General features: G+C 42.8%; 1 protein-coding gene across 3 annotated transcripts in view; it reads left to right on the top strand.

The window, feature by feature from the left end:
- The window catches only part of B4GALT1 (beta-1,4-galactosyltransferase 1), a 311629-nt gene that overhangs the window by 157945 nt on the left and 133603 nt on the right, over window positions 1–20081 (top strand). For 2 of the 3 annotated variants that reach the window (XM_068233724.1, XM_068233723.1), the window contains exon 5: window positions 1168–1290. The exons of the other annotated variant lie outside the window; for it this stretch is intronic. In XM_068233724.1, coding sequence (XP_068089825.1) covers window positions 1168–1290 — 123 coding nt within the window. The remainder of the gene's footprint in view (window positions 1–1167; window positions 1291–20081) is intronic. 3 annotated transcript variants of the gene reach the window in all.

Here is a 20081-nt window from a genome sequence, read left to right as displayed (position 1 = left end):
TCCTATGCTGGCATATATATATATATATATATATATATATATATATATATATATATATAACACACATACACACACATATATACACACACACTATGCCCAAGCTATACAAAACCTCATATATATGCATAATATATGTATCCAGCCATGTCTAGGGTTCGTACAGACCTCAGATCAGACGCTAAGCTGACTCAATATCATACTGATAAGTCACATAACTAATCACAGACCTCAGTACAGACGTGGCATAAGGCGTACGGCTCATACCATAAAGGTCCCCAAGCCTCCGCTAATCTTACCTTTCCCGGTTCCTGCTTAGCGTCCATCCCGCTCCGTCCGCAATACGAACTGCCGAACCATGCGGGCTTCCGGCGTCTCTTCACCAGCACGACCTGAAGTGACGCTGCGTAAGGGCGGAAGTACGTCACTGGAACGCCGCCACTGAAGGCAAATCAGCAACCTTCCCTCTGGAGGCCTGTGTGACTTCCCGCATCACTTCCGGCGCGCCATTAGCCTCCGCATAGAGGGAATCATAGACGCCGCACGTGTCCTCCGAATCCACCACATCTCAGGCAGCCAGGACAGCGTCTAGGAGAAGGTAAAGCCAGCCTCTCTCCCACCGGACCTTAACACCTCTCCAGGCAGGTCCACCATGCGCCGCCAAACGGGTCCCTGACACACCTGGTCGACGGACCGGCGAGCGACTAGAGCACCCTTGTTCCCTGGAACAGGAAACGTCAACTGGGGTTGGACTAAAATTTATAGAGTACTCTAGCTGGACGTTTCCTGTTCATGGGAGGAGCCTATGTCGTCTCATGGTGGACCTGTCCTGGAGATTAATGGAAAAACACTAAATTTTTATATTCTATAGGTGTTTGGGTGACTCTTAGGAGGAAGGCCGGAAACTTATAGTAATATATTATAGCTTGATTACAGCAGATGGCCGGGTTGGGAGTGCACTGTATGGCCAGTGGTTACTGGTCATTTGTAAAACTCTTTTCTATTTATTAGTTTGTCTTTTAGTTGATCATTGAAATGTTTGCACAATAAAAATTGGGTTTTTGTTTTTAATGTTTGCAAAATGGACTTGCGTTCTAAAAATCTGTTATACACTAATCATCATGCTTTACTTTTGCTTTTATAATGTACTTTTTCTCTTTAATTCTTTAGGTTACCATACAACCAGTTTTTTGGAGGGGTGTCTGCTTTAAGCAGGGAACAATTCCAAACAATCAATGGATTTCCAAATAATTACTGGGGATGGGGTGGCGAAGATGATGACATATACAATCGGTATGATATTATGTTGAAACAATTATTTTCTGGAAGGATATGGTAGCCCTTTATTAAAATTGTATTTACTTAGTACTTCCATTCTTGAGTGTAGTACAGGCACCTTGGAAAAACTGTATGTGGATCTAACCAGCCTTCTGAAACTCTGTACAGAGCCATCTCTGATAAGCAGCCTTTACGGCCTGCTAGGCGATAGGGACATTTGTTGGAACACAAATACGTATGTCACATGGACTCATATATCCCTTGCAGGAAATCCCATACAAATACAGTGTCCATATCAGTTAATAAAATACACTAATTGACAATCACAGCAATGACTTCCCTGAGCTCCACTTATCCTGTAGAATACCTGCAGTTTGTCAGAGAGGAGCACTAGGCTAAGAAAGAGGCTGCGTAATGCACGAACTAAGCATTGCACAAATCCAGCAGAGATAAACAACATTCCTTGGTCAGCCCAAAGTCTTCTTTCTCTACTTGAAAAAAGGTACCAACTTTCCATTCTGTTGAGAAACCCTGTTGTCAGTACTGCTTGCTATATCTTAGGCCCAGTGCACACCAAAACCGCTAGCAGATCGTCAAAACGCTAGCAGTTTTGGGAGCAGAGAGCCGATATTTGCTGGGTGCACACCGAGCGGATTTTGTATGTGATCCGCCGGCCGCATCCGCATCAGCATCCGCGTGGCTAATGTATCTCTATGGGCTGGTGCACACCGGCGGTTTGAGGTTTTTAGCAAACCGCAAACGTGCAGCAAGAGGCACGTTTGCGGCTTGCTAAAAACCTCAAACCGCCGGTGTGCACCAGCCCATAGAGATACATTAGCCACGCGGATTTTCAGGCGGATTCGGCCGGCGGATCCGCCCGGTGTGCACTGGGCCTCAGTTATAGCTCAAACTGCAAAGTGGGTCTAAAAAGCGGGGAAGGAGGGGGGGAAGGGGGAGTATGGATTGCAACATTCCAGAACAGAAAATAAAAGAAAAAGAAATAAAACAGTAGTTCAAAAGATAGCAGATCGTATTCTGAATTCAGACCATTTGTGTGTAATGTATCTAAATGTTTAATCCACCATGCTTTCTCCTTCAGTAAATATCTTTGCTCTGTTATATTTGAAAATGCATTTGGGCCACATTGTGTCCCCTCTCTATAAAATGACATGGGACAGCTTAGTCCATCTAGCCATACCTAATAGCTGATTTGTAGGAGGACATTTTGTCTTTAACCGGCTGAGTAGTCATACAAGAGCCCACAAGGGCATTTTATACTATATATAGGAAACCTAGTGTAATCAATGAAACATCTGATTGCAAAACCTTTGCCATTGCAAGGGTTCAGGACAAGATTTCCAAGCCCTCTGTTGCCCCACCCCCAATGCATTGTTACATTGTATACAGTCTGTGCATGGAAACTGACCTCGTCTGTCATGTGACTATTTCATCTTGCAGCCCCTAAATCTTACTCTCACTGACCTCACTAGTCTTATCACGCAGGGATGGTGCCTTTTTGAAGGAAAATAAAGGGAGACTTTTAAACGCAGGATCTAGACAGACCATCTCTGAGGACAGACCTCCTATTCTTGATAATGGATTTAAAGCAGATCTGAGATGAAAAACTAACTATAACAAGTAGCTTGTCTATATATCTTATCTAAAGTTTAGATAGTTTACACAGCAAATCTAGCTGCAAACAGCTTTATTAGAATATGAATATTTCTTCCTGTGATACAATGACAGCAGCCATGTTGTTTGTAAACATTACACAAAGGCAAGCTTATCTGCATCTTGAGCAAAAAAAACTAATCCTCCCCCCTCCTCCCCTCTGCCTCTGAAATCTCTGGCTAGTAATACCTCCCCCTCCTCCTGCCCAGACTGAGCTCCCATGAGCCCTTGCTACTGTCTGAAAGTGCCTTGGCTCTCTGAAAACCTGTGGGCGTGGCTTGTTTAGTTTATAGGGAATTAGAGTATTAAAACAAAAACAAAAAAGTATTTGGCTTTAGGATGCCTGTCACAGAGCCCCTGGTGGCCAGACTGAAAATTGCCTTCCAATCGGCTTCAGCACACAGACCATGCAAGCTATGGTCGCAATCGGTGCACGGAAATCGACGGAATTTGGGTAGCAGCCCGACTAGAAGGGAGCCTGTGAGTTACAGTAATTACAATTTACACACTATTTCAGGGTATAACTGCCACTACCTCTGTTACCATGGGACAGAGGAGCCCACTGACTGTCTGTCTGAGCCTAGATCTAAATAAAAACGGTTAAACACACTCTATTTTGTCTAGCTAGAATCAGTACAAGAGTAGCGTCTCTTCAGAGACCCGGGTTCAGTTTCTGTATGGCTGAAAATAGGGTAGCTGGAACAACAACTGATGATAGCGTCGGTTTATTGAAAGCAATATAAATATTGAATATATACAGACAATCATTAAAATCAACAATTATTGAGACATTAATAGCGCAGTATGAAAAGAAAAGGATAAAATACTTAGGTTCATGGAAAGATGTCCTTGTGTGGGAAAACTTGTAAAGTTCAGTTTCAGCAAAGTCTTTGGTTTCAGCTCAGTTCAAAGTCCAAACAAAATGGCTACCACTTGTTCCTCAAAGTGGCAGCAGCTCTCATGAAGATGGAAAATGGAGGAATGAGGGAGGAGTCCCTCGCAGACACTTTTGAACAATGTACATCTTTGGGTGGAGTCTCAAGTACAGCCCAGGGGTTGGACATGGGCGGTTAGCTCCCTGGATGGGTTCCCCATGTCCACCAAATATGATATTTGTCATATCTCGGCTTACGCTTTCCGCACACACATGACCATCACATTTTCATATACCTCAGAATATGCCAGTTCAGATGATACCAAACTTGATTAGGGTAGAGGATTCAGTTCCTGAGAAGTTTAATAACTGGGTTGTAGGGGCCCCGGGCCCCTCTCGACTGGTATCAAGAGATTCAGCAGGACCCTATGGATCCAATGATACCGATCTCATAACTAACCTATCTATAGTGTTTTGTAAATAGGCAAAAAATCATATAAGATCTGCATCTGCTCTTAGCGGTGCCCGTCAGTCTGTGGGAAGCAGGTTTTGAATGGGCCTCCTGCTGTGAGTAGCTTCCTGGCTCTCCCTGTATGAAAAGGGCTCACCAAATGGTGGGCAATTGATATCTGCCTGAGGTAATTATAAAAGTAAACATTCCCTTGGACACAAGTATGGCCCAAGCTAATTAACAAATCAAAAGACATCCTGCACCTAAGTACTGCTCAAAAGAAAAATGATTATTTCTAGCGCTATCTATCTAACTACAAAACTGAATTTTTAGATAAACTTTCGTTGGTGCACTGTGGAGCAGCTTCTCTTCTGGGTGGAACCAGTGGATAGCATGCAAAGAGAAAAAAAGGAAAAGCGCTCCTATAGTGCATTAAACTTTTAATGGATTAAAACGCAATATACAAATTGCACTTACAAGATTGATGTCTTTGGATAAGCGTGTGTCTAGGCCACCCAACGATCAACTCCTCTGCCGCTGTCTGGCCAGGACGAGCGGCTGCTGCGATGGTTCTGCGCTGCAACGCGCTGTAGCGTGGAGGGGATGAGGGGGCGTGCCCGTCGCACGTGTGTGCCTCTACGTCACTACCGGTTTCGGCGTTCCACGCCTTCTTCAGGTGACGTAGGGGCTGTGTGGAGGCTTAGTTATAGTGGCGCATAGATGTATGCGCATAGCTAATTAATAGAAGCTAAATGATGTGCGCGAAATCACTGTGCTAAATGTGCGTTTAACGGGCGCTGGACGGAAGAACACTTAGGCTAAAACAGCCCATCCTTTGAACGCACATTATGTGCTAGGAAATTAATTAGATGGGTGAAGCCTAGTATTAAAAAATGTTGTTATTATAAAAAACAAAATACATGAATGTGCTTGAAATTGCATAAAAAGTACATAAAAAATATATACATAAAAAAACACGTAAAAATCAAAATTGATTACAATCTATCACATACAAATGCATAAGCTTATAAGATTTATATACATTGTTTAAAAATACACATTGCTATGTAGATTATTAATGTTGATGTATGTACATTGATTTGAATCTAGAATTCTTTACAAACCAACTGCAAATTGCAGGATGGCATTAAAAAGCTGCCTATTTTTGTTTTATTTTTAATTTTAATTTTAATTTTTTAATTTTTATTATTATTATTTGCAAATATGTTATTGTTAGATGTTATCATTTGATTTCGTTATATGAATTATCAAAAAATATGGATTATTAGAGAAAATAATGTGAATCATTAGAGAAAATGAATAGTTGATTGGTTGAATATGTGAATAATTAGATGAATGAACTAATGAATTATTTGATGTTTGCAGGGGTTTCTACCCTCTACTTAACCTGCTATTTCTCATGTAAGCAGGGAATAGTGGATATTATTCAAGTGATTAATTCCAATCAGGGGGATGAAATTATTAATTGTTGTATTTAAATTAGCTCTTATAAATTGCCTTATCTTATGCGTTTGAGCAAGGGAAGGTGAGGAAATGAGCTTTACATATATATCTGTATCTGGATGAGAAGATGATGGAATGCATTTATTAAAAAGACGTTGGGTGGTCCGTGGAAAAATTGGGAAAGGATGGGAAAAGGGGGGGGGGGGGGGGGGATTTTTTGTGGAGAAAGGGATATGACTGTGATTTAGGGGAAGTGAGGGAAATATGTGGGGATTAGCTAGGGCCATTGGGATGGGGAATAATATTATTATACTTGTTAATTTGTGGATTTTGCTCCCTGTATAATTAGGAGAAGGAATGGAAATATATGTATTATCTTATCATGAATATTAAAATATATTGATACAGTACTGTACAAACAGCTTGTTAATAACTTGTTAATGACACACATATTTGAGGATGAGTCTTTTATGTCCAAGGTGTTTCTATAGGAAGCTTTTAACCTCAACGTATTCATTTAACCCCTCGGGGGACAGACTGTTCAACTTAAAGATCCATTGCATTTCTTGCTCGCACAGTTTTTTGTATCTTAAACCTGTGGCTATTGATGTGGGGATTTTTTCTAAACCCACCACTTTTATTTTGCTCGGATTTGCTCCGTGATATTCCAAGAAATGTCTGGGGACGCTATGCTTTTGAACTTTATTTTTGATGTTACACTTATGTTCACCAAATCTTTTTCTCAGGGTTCTGGTGGTTCGCCCAACGTAGAATTTAGGACAAGGACATATTAATAAGTAGACTACGAATTTTGTGCCACAATTAATAAACTGTTTCAATGAAAAAACAGTGCCCTTTTTGTCTTGTATGGTTTTGAGTCCGTGAGGTATAAAATTGCAACAGCCACATCTGGTGACTCCACATTTATAAGTTCCAGGAATTTCTTCCAGATTTTCGATGAGATTTTGTGGTGTTTGTGGGATTTGCACATTACTCGGCGCCAGAATGTTTTTAATAGATCTGGCTTTTTTAAAAATGATTTTAGGTTTACTAGGTACTAGGTTACATAAAATGGGGTCTTGTTGGATTAGTGGCCAATTGCTCCTAATGATATTTTGTATTTCCTTTGATTTCCCATTGTAGGTAGTTATAAAATGCACTCCTCCATTGGTTTTGTTTTCATATTTTGTGTCTTCCCCTTTATCAGGGTTGTCTTTTCCATCTGCTGTTTTTCGCAATCCGAAATCCATTAGTGTTCTTTGTAGTAGTTCTTCCTTATATCCTTTTTCGATACATTTTTCCTTCAGTTTATGTGCTTGTATGAGATAATCAGCTTCACTGCTACAATTCCTTTTGAGCCTACAGAACTGACTTTTGGGTATATTTCGTATCCATTTTGGATGATGGCAGCTATTTGCATGCAAATATGAGTTTCCAGAGGTGGGTTTGAAGTGGGTTCTTGATTTTATTTCCATGTCAGTGTCTGTATATAATTCCAGATCTAGAAATACTATTTCTGTTTTGTTTACAACCTGTGTGAACCGAAGTCCAAAATCATTATTGTTGCAATAAGCCACAAATTGATCAAATTTCTCTTCCGTGCCTTGCCATATGATCAGCACATCATCAATAAACCGAGTGTAGAGGGCGAGGTTTGCTCCAAAGGGATTATTGGACCAGATGTAGGTTCTTTCCCAATATGCCATATACAGGTTGGCAAAACTGGGAGCAAACCCCGCCCCCATTGATGTCCCACAGATCTGCAGGAAGAAATCATCCATGAAGGTGAAATAATTGTGTGTCAAAGCAAATTTTAAAAGGGTCAAGATAAACTGTGCCTGCTCAGGATTAAAGGACCCCTCTTCCATAAGGAAGTATGTCACGGCTTCTAAGCCTTTTTCATGAGGGATGCTTGTATATAATGAGCAAACATCAAGTGATCCCCACAAAAAATCTGTTCCCCAACTGTAATTGGTCAGGATTTCTAAGACATGGAGAGAGTCTCTTGTAAAAGCTTGAGTGCTTAGTACTATGGGTTGTAAAAAATGATCTATGTAATCTGATATGGGGGCTAGAATGCCCTCCATACCAGCTACTATGGGTCGACCGGGGGGGGGTTTGTAGTGCTTTTGTGAATTTTTGGAATATGTTAAAAATAAGGTATAACCGGGAAATTTGGCATTAGGAATCTGAATTCATCTTAATTGAGAATTCCCGTTTCTTTTCCAATCGTTAATATGGCCTTTAATTCCTCCGTGTAATGTGCAGTGGGGTCGCTGTTTAGCTTCTCATACGTTCTCCCATCCTCCAGAAGTCGATAACCTTCCTTTTGATAATCATCAAAATTCAGAATCACTATGCCCCCCCCCCCCCCCCCCCCTTTATCAGCTTGTCTGATGACTAAATTTTTATTCTTTTTCATGTTTTCCAATGCTTCATTTTCTTTTTGTGTGAGGTTTCCTTGAGAAGGTCCTCGTTTTTTCCGGTGGTTGTTTTTACATAAACTATTGAATTGACTCATAACTGATTGATAAAAGGCATTGACATATTGTCCCTTTGCCTGTGTGGGATAAAATGTTGATTTTGGTTTCAAACCCGTATCTTTCATTCCCATTTCCATTAAGAATTCATGGGGTAAATAATTCTGTTCATCTTCAAGATCATTTAAGTCTATAAAGGCCTCGAGATCTCTATCATTATCGATCATGTTTAACATTCCATCTAGATCTATATTAATCCAATCGTCTTCTGTTTGTACCTTATCAGTTGTCTGTGCCTCCTGTATCAGAATAGCCCTGGATTTTTTCTTTTCCTTTAAGGCAAAAAATCTTTTTAACCTCCCCGGCGTTCTATTGAGATCGCCAGGGAGGCTGCGGGAGGGTTTTTTTTTAATTAAAAAAAAACTATTTCATGCAGCCAACTGAAAGTTGGCTGCATGAAAGCCCACTAGAGGGCGCTCCGGAGGCGTTCTTCCGATCGCCTCCGGCGCCCAGAATAAACAAGGAAGGCCGCAATGAGCGGCCTTCCTTGTTTTGCTTAGATCGTCGCCATAGCGACGAGCGGAGTGACGTCATGGACGTCAGCCGCCTCCGATCCAGCCCTTAGCGCTGGCCGGAACTTTTTGTTCCGGCTGCGCAGGGCTCAGGCGGCTAGGGGGGCCCTCTTTCGCCGCTACTCGGGGCGAATCGCCGCAGAGCGGCGGCGATCAGGCAGCACACGTGGCTGGCAAAGTGCCGGCTGCGTGTGCTGCACTTTATTTGGTGCAAATCGGCCCAGCAGGGCCTGAGCGGCAGCCTCCGGCGGTGATGGACGAGCTGAGCTCGTCCATACCGCTCAGGAGGTTAATGTCAATGTCCTTATGAACCTGTGAAGGTCCTTAAACAACTGAAATGAATTAGGATTTGCTGTAGGTGCAAAATTTAGACCTTTTCTGAGTAAAGAAAGATCTCCATCACCCAATATATGGGATGAGAGATTGAAAATTTTTATTGTTGTGGACTCTGTGGCGATTCTTGAGTCGTCTGCTTCCTTCCTTTTTTGTTTTTGCTTTCCAAATCTCCACCCTCCCCTTGTTCCTCTTCGTCTTCTCTTTCTAACTGTCTCTTCACCGCTAGGAGGGTGGTGGGTAGTCCTAAAAAATGGACCAATTTGGGATCTCTGATAGGCATTTCAACATGTGCTTGTTGTATAGCCATAATAGGCTCTTCCTCTTCTGTGGTTGAATCCTTTATTAGTTCTATGTTTGTCATGGTGGAAGTTTGTATGTCTAGTTGTTTTTCTTTCTGTGATGTGCTGGAGGGGCTGTGATCCAAGGAGGTTTGATGAGGGGCTTGTTTTGTACTTAACAATTTTAGATGGTCTGGACGACTGTATCTTTTATTGCTGAATTTTCCATAATAATTCTGGTTTTTAAATGCCGTATGGAGATATTCCTTATTAAATCCTCTCGGATTATCATTCCGTGTTTGTTTCGGTCTAGCTCCTTTTGCCTCATAATTGCTTTTTTCCGCGTGATTGATTATTTCCGGTGTACCCCGAGTTTGCCTTGTTCTGGCATTATCCAACAAAACCTCAATCGGAAAATTCACAAACTCGAGCTGTGGGATTCTGGGAGGATCATTTGGGTCCCTCAGTGGTCTTTTGTCTCCTGGTCCCTTCTTCGTTAGTGTTTTATTTTCTCTCTTGTATTCCCTTTTGCGATTGTTTCGTGTATTTCTCTGCCATCTTTCAGGGATTTCGTGTCTTTCTTTTTCTTTTTCCTTCGGGATATTTGTATATGATGGGGTTTCCCTTAGGGGTTTTTTGTTTAAACTTGTGTTTGGTTCTTTTACTATTGGTTTGTTGTATTTTCCAGGTCTTTTGACCTGAGACCAATTATGGACTTGCCCTAAAGCGTAATCCTTTTTATCTCTTTCACATTTTTTAGCTTTTTTTGTTATTTGTTCTTTTTCAAAGGTATTTAGAGTGATCTTTGTCTTTTCTTCCCATTTTCCATATGCAGGTAATTCCTTAAACCTGCTTAGATCTTCTCGTATGATTGGTAGTACTTCTCTTACTCTAGTGAGATTTCGATTTCGTTGCAAAATGACGATTTTCATCCACTGTATAGAGTCTAAATTCGCAACTTTTTTCCAAAGTTCTAAAAGATCATCTTCTAGAAACTCGCATTCTTTCTTGTTTCTTAACCCTCTTGGGGCCATGTTGTATTCCAGATATTCACTTAAAAACGATGAATCCAGCCACTGGGCGCATTCATATCTCAATGCATCTTCAAGTTCTCTAAACAAATCTATAATTTCCCTGGTTGATTCGTTATTTTGTTGTATTTGGTTCTTCGATATTTGTGACGGTTTTTCAACCGTCCTGTCCGTCCTGATGGATTCCGCGATCTTTTTTAATTGCTGTTGTATATTGTTTTTTAAAACATCCCATTTGGATGGGGAATTTGTGATTTTAGTAGATTCCAGTTCATTCAGAAATTCCATTAGTTCTGTGGATTCAGCCATGGTAGATAGTGCTGCTGGACCCACACAATAGACAAGTCAAAAGAAAAACGATTATGTCTAGCGCTATCTATCTAACTACAAAACTGAATTTTTAGATAAACTTTCGTTGGTGCACTGTGGAGCAGCTTCTCTTCTGGGTGGAACCAGTGGATAGCATGCAAAGAGAAAAAAAGGAAAAGCGCTCCTATAGTGCATTAAACTTTTGATGGATTAAAACGCAATATACAAATTGCACTTACAAGATTGATGTCTTTGGATAAGCGTGTGTCTAGGCCACCCAACGATCAACTCCTCTGCCGCTGTCCTGCCAGGACGAGCGGCTGCTGCGATGGTTCTGCGCTGCAACGCGCCGAAACTGCTTTAAGGGCAGAAACTCCCGGACTAGAACTCTGCATCGCCTTTCTACACCTAGCAAGCCTAGCTGCAGGGGCTCCATATAAAGCAAGAATCCAAGCCCCTATAAAATGGAAATATAGAATTTGCCATAATGGGCTCTATTCACAATAATTTTCCGCATGCGAGAATGCACTTGTGGTAAATTCCCAACTGAAATGAGACCATCTTGACATTCACAAAATTGCACGTATGAACATTTACCGCATGCGTAAAATTTTACGCATTAATTATCCGCATGCGTAAAAAATGCGGTAAAAGTCCGCATAAGTCTGTAGTACCCGCAAAAAAAACAAAATTCACCAAAAAAAGAGGCGCCTTATTTCTGACTTATCTACTGGTTTTTATCACCTACTAGTACTTGGTGATATATTTCGCTTCTCATTGACTTAAATGGAGTCTGGAGCCTTGAGTGCTGTGTTTGCTGAACTTTAATTTTTTTTTTTTTTTTGGACAAGTTTTTTTTATGCCACTTTTTTTCCGCATGGTTTCCGTATGTTTACTAAGTAATTACGCATGTTTCCCAATTTTTTTTTACGCATTGTTCCCGCATGCGGGAAACATGCGGAACATTTTTAATGAATGTGGAAAAAATGCGGAAATTATCACTGGCGGTAAAAAAAATCTCTTACCGCATGTGTGATTGTGAATAGAGCCCAATGTCTTCTCGTAGCAAGATATTCTACATTTTAACCACTCTTGCCGTTAAGAACAAGTCTAAACAGGTGGTAAAAAACCTTTTTTCCTGCTTGCCTCCAGAACATGTCAACAATGAGATTGCCCCGCCTGCCAATGGGACAGAAAGCACAAGATGCAATATAAGTACCACCTCCTCCTACCTATCCTCAGTGCTTTCCTGTCCCTTGGACAGACAAGATGCAAGATCTCTGGGCTGCCAGGAAGCCCAAGGGTAAGGCCAGCATATCTCTGCCTGCCTACAGGAGTAACTAGATTGGGACTCTGCACGGTGATCCATAAGGATCTTGGCTTTGAGGTGGCTGGTGAGGAGGGCACATGCATCCCTGAGAGCCTAGTTACACTACAGTTTCCAACTGTTGACTCAGCGCTGTAACGGTAGACTGTGATTCCGCACTGAGGCTCCGGCGAAAGTTATCAATTGGATTGTTTCCGGAACTTTTTCCGCTTGGGGAGCGAACCTGAGGCCTCATGTGGGATGCCAAGCGCCTGTTTTAAACAGACGCTGGAAGCACATAGTGACTGACACTACATTCCTGAATGCCACCCGCTATGGAGGATTCCTCCTTTCAAGGCAAGGAACCAAGCGCAGGCTGACACCAACCAGGTAAGGTCTTGGATGTTAGTTTTAAAAGGAAGCAAAAGTGTTTAAGGCCAGATGCTGTTTGCGGAGATAGGGATCCACAGGTGACATGAAGTGGTCGCTTGCAGCGCTGGTGGATGGTTTGGCAGAAATGCAGCAGTAAAGCTTGCTAGATGATCACTGAAAAATCTAATAATTAGAAATTGTGGTCTCTGCCATTTATAACTTTGCTTCCTCTTTATATAATGCTGTACGTTTAAGGTGGCAAAGCATGAAAATGGAAACACGATGGAATAAATGTTACCAATATTTCAAATCGATGCAGGGCATCAGAGGCAATCCAGCCTGATTAGGATAATTATATGCCTCAGGTGTTTTCATCTTCCAAGGGAGATGTGCTAGTTGCGTATGTTCAGCATTACGTATTTAAACTGAAACCATTATGTTTTGGTTGAAAATGTTTGTCTTTTTCTAAAAGAGATATCTGTTTTAGATTTCAGGAATCGGTACTTATCCGTTAGCCGGGCGCATCCGGCAGGTGGCGCTAATTACTATTCCCCCTCCAGGCCGACATGGATAGTAGGGAAAGATGTAACTCTGGTGGAGTTTTGTCGCCACCTAGAGGATGCGGCCGGCTAACGGATAAGTACCCAGGAATCTTTTAGAAGTGGAGCAGCCATATGCATAATCAATTGCTTAATTGTTGGCTGTAGGAAATGCAGAAACTTTTAAATCTGGTTCTCCAAGTAAAAATTTTCCACAATCAGGGATTGTGCATTCTGATTGAAATGTGGCTGATTACAATGAATGGCTGTGGGTGGGGATTATGCAAGTACACGCATACATATTTTGATGGCTATAATCTTCTGAAAGCAAGTATGCTTTCACATAATGATTTGTGCACAAATATTATGAGAACAAGTTTTCTGATAATGATTTGTGTGCATAAATTTTCAAAGGGCTGCCTTTCAGATACGAGTTATGTGCAAGAATTAGCACATAGATATTCTGAATGCAAGGGTGCATTTCAGATAAGAATTATGTGCAAGGATTCGCACAAAGATATTCTGAATGCAGTGTGGAATTGTGTGCAAAGAATATGCACAGAACATTCTGTTTGCAATGCTAGTTTTCAGATAACAGTGGTGTGTAATAATTATACACAGACATTCTGTTTGCAATAGCAAGTGCTCTTTTCAGATGATTCTGAGGGCAGGTTTGCTTTCAGAATAGAATTTTGTGCAGGGAATATGCACAAGAGACAGGCTATTAGCAAATGTGTATTTTTGCATAATTATGTGCAGGTATTCTGCACATAGACATCTGAATTGCAACACTGCTTTGTCATATAAATATATGCAAGGTTTATGCATAAGTTATTCTGATAGCACGTTTGCTTTTCAGAAAATACTAAAAGTGGCTGTAGCTAGTGTGGTGGTTAAGGGCTCTACCTCTGACACCGGTGACCAGTATTTATTCCTTGGCTCTTACTGCTCAGAAAGCCTACACCTGTTTTGTAAGGAGTCATTGGGCAAGGCTCCTTGGAACTGCTACTGCCTACTCAACATGCCCAAATGGCTGCAGCTCAGGCGCCTTCAGTCCGTCAGGACAAAAGCGCAATATAAATTTTGAGGCAGCAATTCAAGATTCAATCCCAAATCTTTCATTTGCAGTCCAAAGTACTTCCTTTGTGGGTTACAAGCAGACTCGTATCTGGAGCCGTGCACATAGGGCTCCTGCTATAGGCGCCCGTTGTGACTCACCTCCCAGGGGGCGCATCAGTCAGCAAATCACCCCTCCCTCCCAACCAAACCGGCGGCCGTTTAGTAAATTCCTAAGAGGGAGAGGACTCTGTCCCATCCACTTCCCTCCAGCCAGCTTCTGCCGTCGCCTCAGCAACGCTGCTCGCAACCCCCTCCTGATTGGTGGCATGGAGCCGCTGGGGCTTATGGGGCTGGGAGAGGAGAGGAATGTGTGTGTAGCAGTAGCAGCCACGCCACAAGGTGACACAGGAGCAGAACTGAGTCGACACTGTGCAGAAGGTGGCAGGCAGAGACAGAGAGCTTCACGCTGGTCAGTGCTCTTATTAGAATGATCTCCTGCAGCAGTGTTAATAAAAGCAAAGGACCAGTGAATTTTCTCACCTGCATCTGTGTACTGTGAGCCTCTATATTTATATATGCCTCTCTATATATGCTATATTAGCGTTGTCAGATTTACAGCCTACATTACCCACATTGCTCTCAGCAGGCTCACTGTACACAGCAGCAGGTCAGAAGATTCACAGGTCCCTGCTGAAGGAGATCATCCTGATAAGAGCACTGACCAGCAATGACTAGATAAGGAAGTAGATGCTGGTGTAGGGAGAGGGTACTGGACATTCTTAGGTCAACTCACTGTCCTCACACACATCTCTTCAGTTCAAGTCACAGGCTGAATAATCACCAGCACAACATAGGAAGATGTATTCAGCGAAGTCCCCTGATGACAAGCGTTCCCCGATCCACCTTCCTGCGGGCGATGTTACACGGGCAACGTTAAAAACAAAGTCAAGCGTTTGCGTTACTTTGAGTCGTCAGGGATCTTAAACGCTATAACTTAAAAAAAATCCCTCTGGGGATACTTACCTTTGGAGGGGGAAACCTCTGGATCCTAAGGAGGCTTCCCCGGTCCTCCTCTCTCCCTCTGTTCCAGCACTGTCTCCCCTGAAACCACAACTGACAGTCTGTGTCTGTTGTGGCGCAAGCGCAGTAGCGCCTGCAATATTTACCTTTCCCTGCTTTAGCGCAGACGCAGTAGTGGATTTCTGATGTGCTCAAATGGAAAGAGCCAAGCCCAATCGGGTGTGATGTACTGTGCAAGCAATGGGGGGGCGCAATTTCAGTGTTTGCCATAGGCGCTATTTTACCCAGATACGCCCCTGGTTACAAGTGTTCCCAGGATATTTATGGAAGATCATGATTACAATAGTAGCATATTCTGAGTATACAGAAGATATTTTCTATCTCTTCCTAGCTTCGAAAATGAAGGAAGGTCTAAGTTAATATTCAGGTTGTTTTACAACTCTAAAGTACTTAGGATGGATCTGCAGAAAAGATTGGATCAAGAGTACTCTGATACTTTTTCAGAGCAAAGTCGGTCACAGATAAGCTGTCTTTCCTTTTGCCTGTATTCCAGCTGTTACTTGAGCACAAGCTGTCTACTAAATATTTCAACCAGTAATTGTTAGCTTGCTTCCTTCCGCGGTGGCTGCAGGTTCACTTTAGCAGCAGTCAGACCTACGGATTCAACTCCCTGGTTTTAGTGAGTAGTCTCCCTCCAGCTGGGAGATGCAATGATCACGACACTTAAGTTGGTGAAAATGCATCTGAAATCTTTATTTACAGGTCAATCTTATATACACCCTGATGTAGGGGGACGAACCAGGGTAAACCGGAGTGCCCATGTGAAATAGTGGAGACAATAGCACAGACATAGTACAGACAGCAAAGACAATAGGATGTGTTGTTCTGTAAACACTGGCAGAGGTAGAATTTGTTACATGTGTTAATTTTCAATAGACCAGGTTCTTAACAACAATGCATGAATAGGTCTGAGTCTTCAGATCTCTGTCGCAGTGGCTTGTATGGTAATATACCAAGTGGGTATTCAAATACAGGTTTTGTATTCTGTCTCTCAAAGGTGCCTGGAACTTCTAGAGTGTTAATTATTAATGTATCTGTAAAGCACCATCTGCAGGAATGTGCTGCTGACTAGTTGGAGCAATGATGTCATTTTAAGATAGATTTGATGCGCTGTATATATTTTAATATCGGGGTGATTCAAGTAGCACATTAATAAAACCTTTCAGTAATCTTATGTCATTGGTTGGATAGAGAAAAATATCTGAATGTCAGATCCAGTTACACTCTCCCTAAAAATGAACTTCTCAACCAAATCTGCAGAGGGAGTAAGATGAGTATTATAAAATCCATTCGTTATTATGACAGATACAAGGCTCCGGAGTTGTACAGTGCATCTGGATTTCAATTACATACATGACAAGTGGGCTTCTCTAGAGAAAATATTCTCTTTGAACTACTTGCAGTCTGGAATATTCTCCAGAAATGAGAGAATCTGTTGGAAAACATAAACGTGAATGTTCACACTGGGAATTAAACTTCGATGGCTCATTTTAAACTAACAAGTGGCACTTATAATCCACCCATGATCTCTCTCTAGCTTTCTATCCCCAGACATTCTGCTGGGAATTTAACAAGGCGCTTCCTTGAGATCAGTTTATCTCAAAGGAAAGGATAATGTTCTAGCACATTGGTTGAGTTGCAAACAATTATCTCAGAACTAGCGTCTGAACAAATATTTTTCCAATTTGCAGCTATCTGCTTGGAACCAGGTTGTGCTTCTTTCCAGAGAATGTTAACACTTTTCTGCTGGACTGGGGAGTGCATATTGTTTTTCCCCCTTGAAGATAATAGGGAGTGTACTTCAAAAAGGGGTGGCGGTTCAGACCACGCTAGACTGGCCAAAACAGGTTTGGCATCTGCTATAGTCCTACCTTCGGTAGAGGTGCCATTGATCCTGCAGATCTTGGATGATCTTTGTGAATCAGGGTCAGGCCGTTCCACAGTGGCCTCTCTGTATTTGAAGGCGTGGTCTGCTCATCCTGAAGTAAGGCTGTCATTTATCTGAAATAGCAAGGCTATTGCTATGCAGAAGCCTCTTTTATGTCTTTATATGATGATATAAAGAGATCTGTAATATTTTTACATAGTTTGGAGGTACTGATACCCTTCTCACGATGTGGCTTTTGAGCGGAGCTTGTTACTAAACAAAGGGTCCATCAGATCTAGTTATTTCCACTTAGCTGCATGCTAGGGAAACTGACACCTTAAAGAGAATCTGTATTGTTAAAATCGCACAAAAGTAAACATACCAGTGCGTTAGGGGACATCTCCTATTACCCTCTGTCACAATTTCGCTGCTCCCCGCCGCATTAAAAGTGGTTAAAAACAGTTTAAAAAGGTTGTTTATAAACAAACAAAATGGCCACCAAAACAGGAAGTAGGTTGATGTACAGTATGTCCACACATAGAAAATACATCCATACACAAGCAGGCTGTATACAGCCTTCCTTTTTAATCTCAAGAGATCATTTGTGTGTTTCTTTCCCCCTGCAGCTATCTTCCACTGAAGTGTCAGGCTGTTTCTTCCTGTAGAGTGCAGACAGCTCTGCCTGTATGTAATTCCTCAGTATGTGAAAGCCCAGCCAGCTCAGAGGAGGATTTATCCAGCTTGTAAAAGATAATAGAGCAGAGAGAAGCTGCACTAATCTAAATAACACACAGGCAGTGTGCAGAGAGGGACCTGGAGGGGGGAGATGCATCACAGAACCATAACACTGAAGAACTTGGCAGCCTTCCAGACACAGGCCGACAAGTCTGACAGGAGAGAGATAAGTTGATTTATTACAGAGATGGTGATAGTAGAACGTGCTGCAGTAAGCCAGAGCACATTAGAATAGATTTTGGAACTCGTAGGATGGAAGAAAACCGGAGTCTCTTTAACCTTCCTGTCGGTATAAGCCGCGCAGGAGGGTTTCTCAGGCCCTGCTGGGCCGATCTGCGTAATTTTTTTTTTTTTTTTTTTGCTGAACGCAGCTAGCACTGTGCTAGCTGCGTCAGCACACCGATCGCCCCCGCGCCGATTTGCCGCTATCCGTGCCGCCGCAGAGTCCCCCCCCCCCAGACCCCTGCGCTGCCTGGCCTAACCGCTACAGGCAGCGCTAAGGGGTGGATCGGGACTCCCTTAGATGTCACGACATCGGTGACGTCATCCCGCCCCGGCGACGGGGGAAGCCCTCCAGGAAATCTCGTTCTTTGAACGCTATTTCCTGATCGCCTATCGCCGGAGGCGATCGGAGGGGCTGGGGGGATGCCCTAGGCTCGTTACATGATTTAAAAAAAATCAAAATAACGGCTGGATATGGGTTTAAAACTGAACACCCTGAAAGTGCAGTTGCAGCTTTGGGTGTGTATTGGATGTTCCCTTTATTTCAAAGTTATTGATCAAAAGTTTTATAGAGGTGGTAAAAAGGAAGTTGGTGGTGAGAAACCTATTGTACCACATTGGTATCTGAATTTAGTTCAAAATTGTATTATTCAGACTCATTCTTGAACCTTTGCATGAAGTTTCCATTAACCTTCCTGGCGGTAACGTTCGGGGTAAGCCGCGCATGAGGTTTTCTCAGGCCCTGCTGGGCCGATTTGCTTAATTTTTATTTATTTTTTTCTGAATGCAGCTAGCACTTTGCTAGCTGCGTCAGCACACCGATCGCCGCCGCCCCGCGCTCGATCGCCGCTATCCGTCGCGCCGCGCGGCCCCCCCCCCCCCCCAGACCCCGTGCACTGCCTGGCCAATCAGTGCCAGGCAGCGCTGAGGGGTGGATCGGGACTCCCAATGACGTCACGACGGCGGTGACGTCATCCCGCCCCGGCGACGGGGGAAGCCCTGGGCATTATGCTGGGGCACTACCTACCCCTACTGGGCACTATACTAGCTATACTGGGCACTATACTGGGGCACTACCTACCCATACTGGGCACTATACTAGCTATACTGGGCACTATACTGGGGCACTACCTACCCATACTGGGCACTATACTAGCTACATTGTGCATGATACTAGCTATACTGGGCTCTATACTAGCTATACTGGGCACTATACTAGCTATATTTGGGCACTACCTACCCATACTGGGCACTATACTGGGGCACTACCTACCCATACTGGGCACTTTACTAGCTATACTGGGCACGATACTAGCTATACTGGGCACTTTACTAGCTATACTAGGTGCTAAATTGAACACTACCAACCCATACTGGGCACTATACTAGCCATACTGGGCACGATACTAGCTATATTGGGGCACTACCTACCCATACTGGGTACTATGCTAGCTATACCGGGACACACTGGGGGGATCACACGGACAGCATTTCCTACCCCCGGCTTATATAAGGGCAATAATGTAATAAAAAAAGTGCTTTATTTTTACAATAATTATGTATAAATGATTTAGTCAGTGTTTGCTCATTGTAATATCTTTCCTCTCCCAGACTCACATTCTGACATGTATTACATGGTGACATTGTTACTGTGGGCAGGTTATGTGTGTGTTTCTAGCTGTTCTGGCTGTTACAGACAGCTGTAAACAGCTATTTCCTGTCTGTGAGCCTTGTTACATTGTGGCAGTTTGCCCAGAGTACCGCGGTACTCAGCTTCTTGTGGGAGGGGTTTCACCACAATATCAGTCATACAGCGCCCCCTGATGGTCTGTTTGTGAAATGCAATAGATTGGTCATGTAAAAGGGGGTATCAGCTACTGATTGGGATAAAGTTAAATTCTTGGTCGGAGTTTCTCTTTAAGCTGTTTTCAGCCTACCTTCCGCTCCGATGAGCGAAATGCAGCAGCCATAGCAATGCTCTCCCTATGGAAAAGTTCACATTGCTACGTTCCCTGCGTTCTGCTCATCGGAGCGGACATTCCCGACATGGGACCTTGCGTTACCGCTCCGCTCACGGAGCAGAACGCAAGCGTACGGGCGGATGCATCATAATGTGAACCCGGCTTAAGTGAGACCTTCTCTGTGGCATTCTGGAGAGCA

The sequence above is a fragment of the Hyperolius riggenbachi genome, chromosome 1, assembly GCF_040937935.1.
Source record: "Hyperolius riggenbachi isolate aHypRig1 chromosome 1, aHypRig1.pri, whole genome shotgun sequence".
Classification (NCBI taxonomy): Eukaryota; Metazoa; Chordata; class Amphibia; order Anura; family Hyperoliidae; genus Hyperolius; species Hyperolius riggenbachi.
This window is presented reverse-complemented; position numbering and strand designations above follow the sequence as displayed.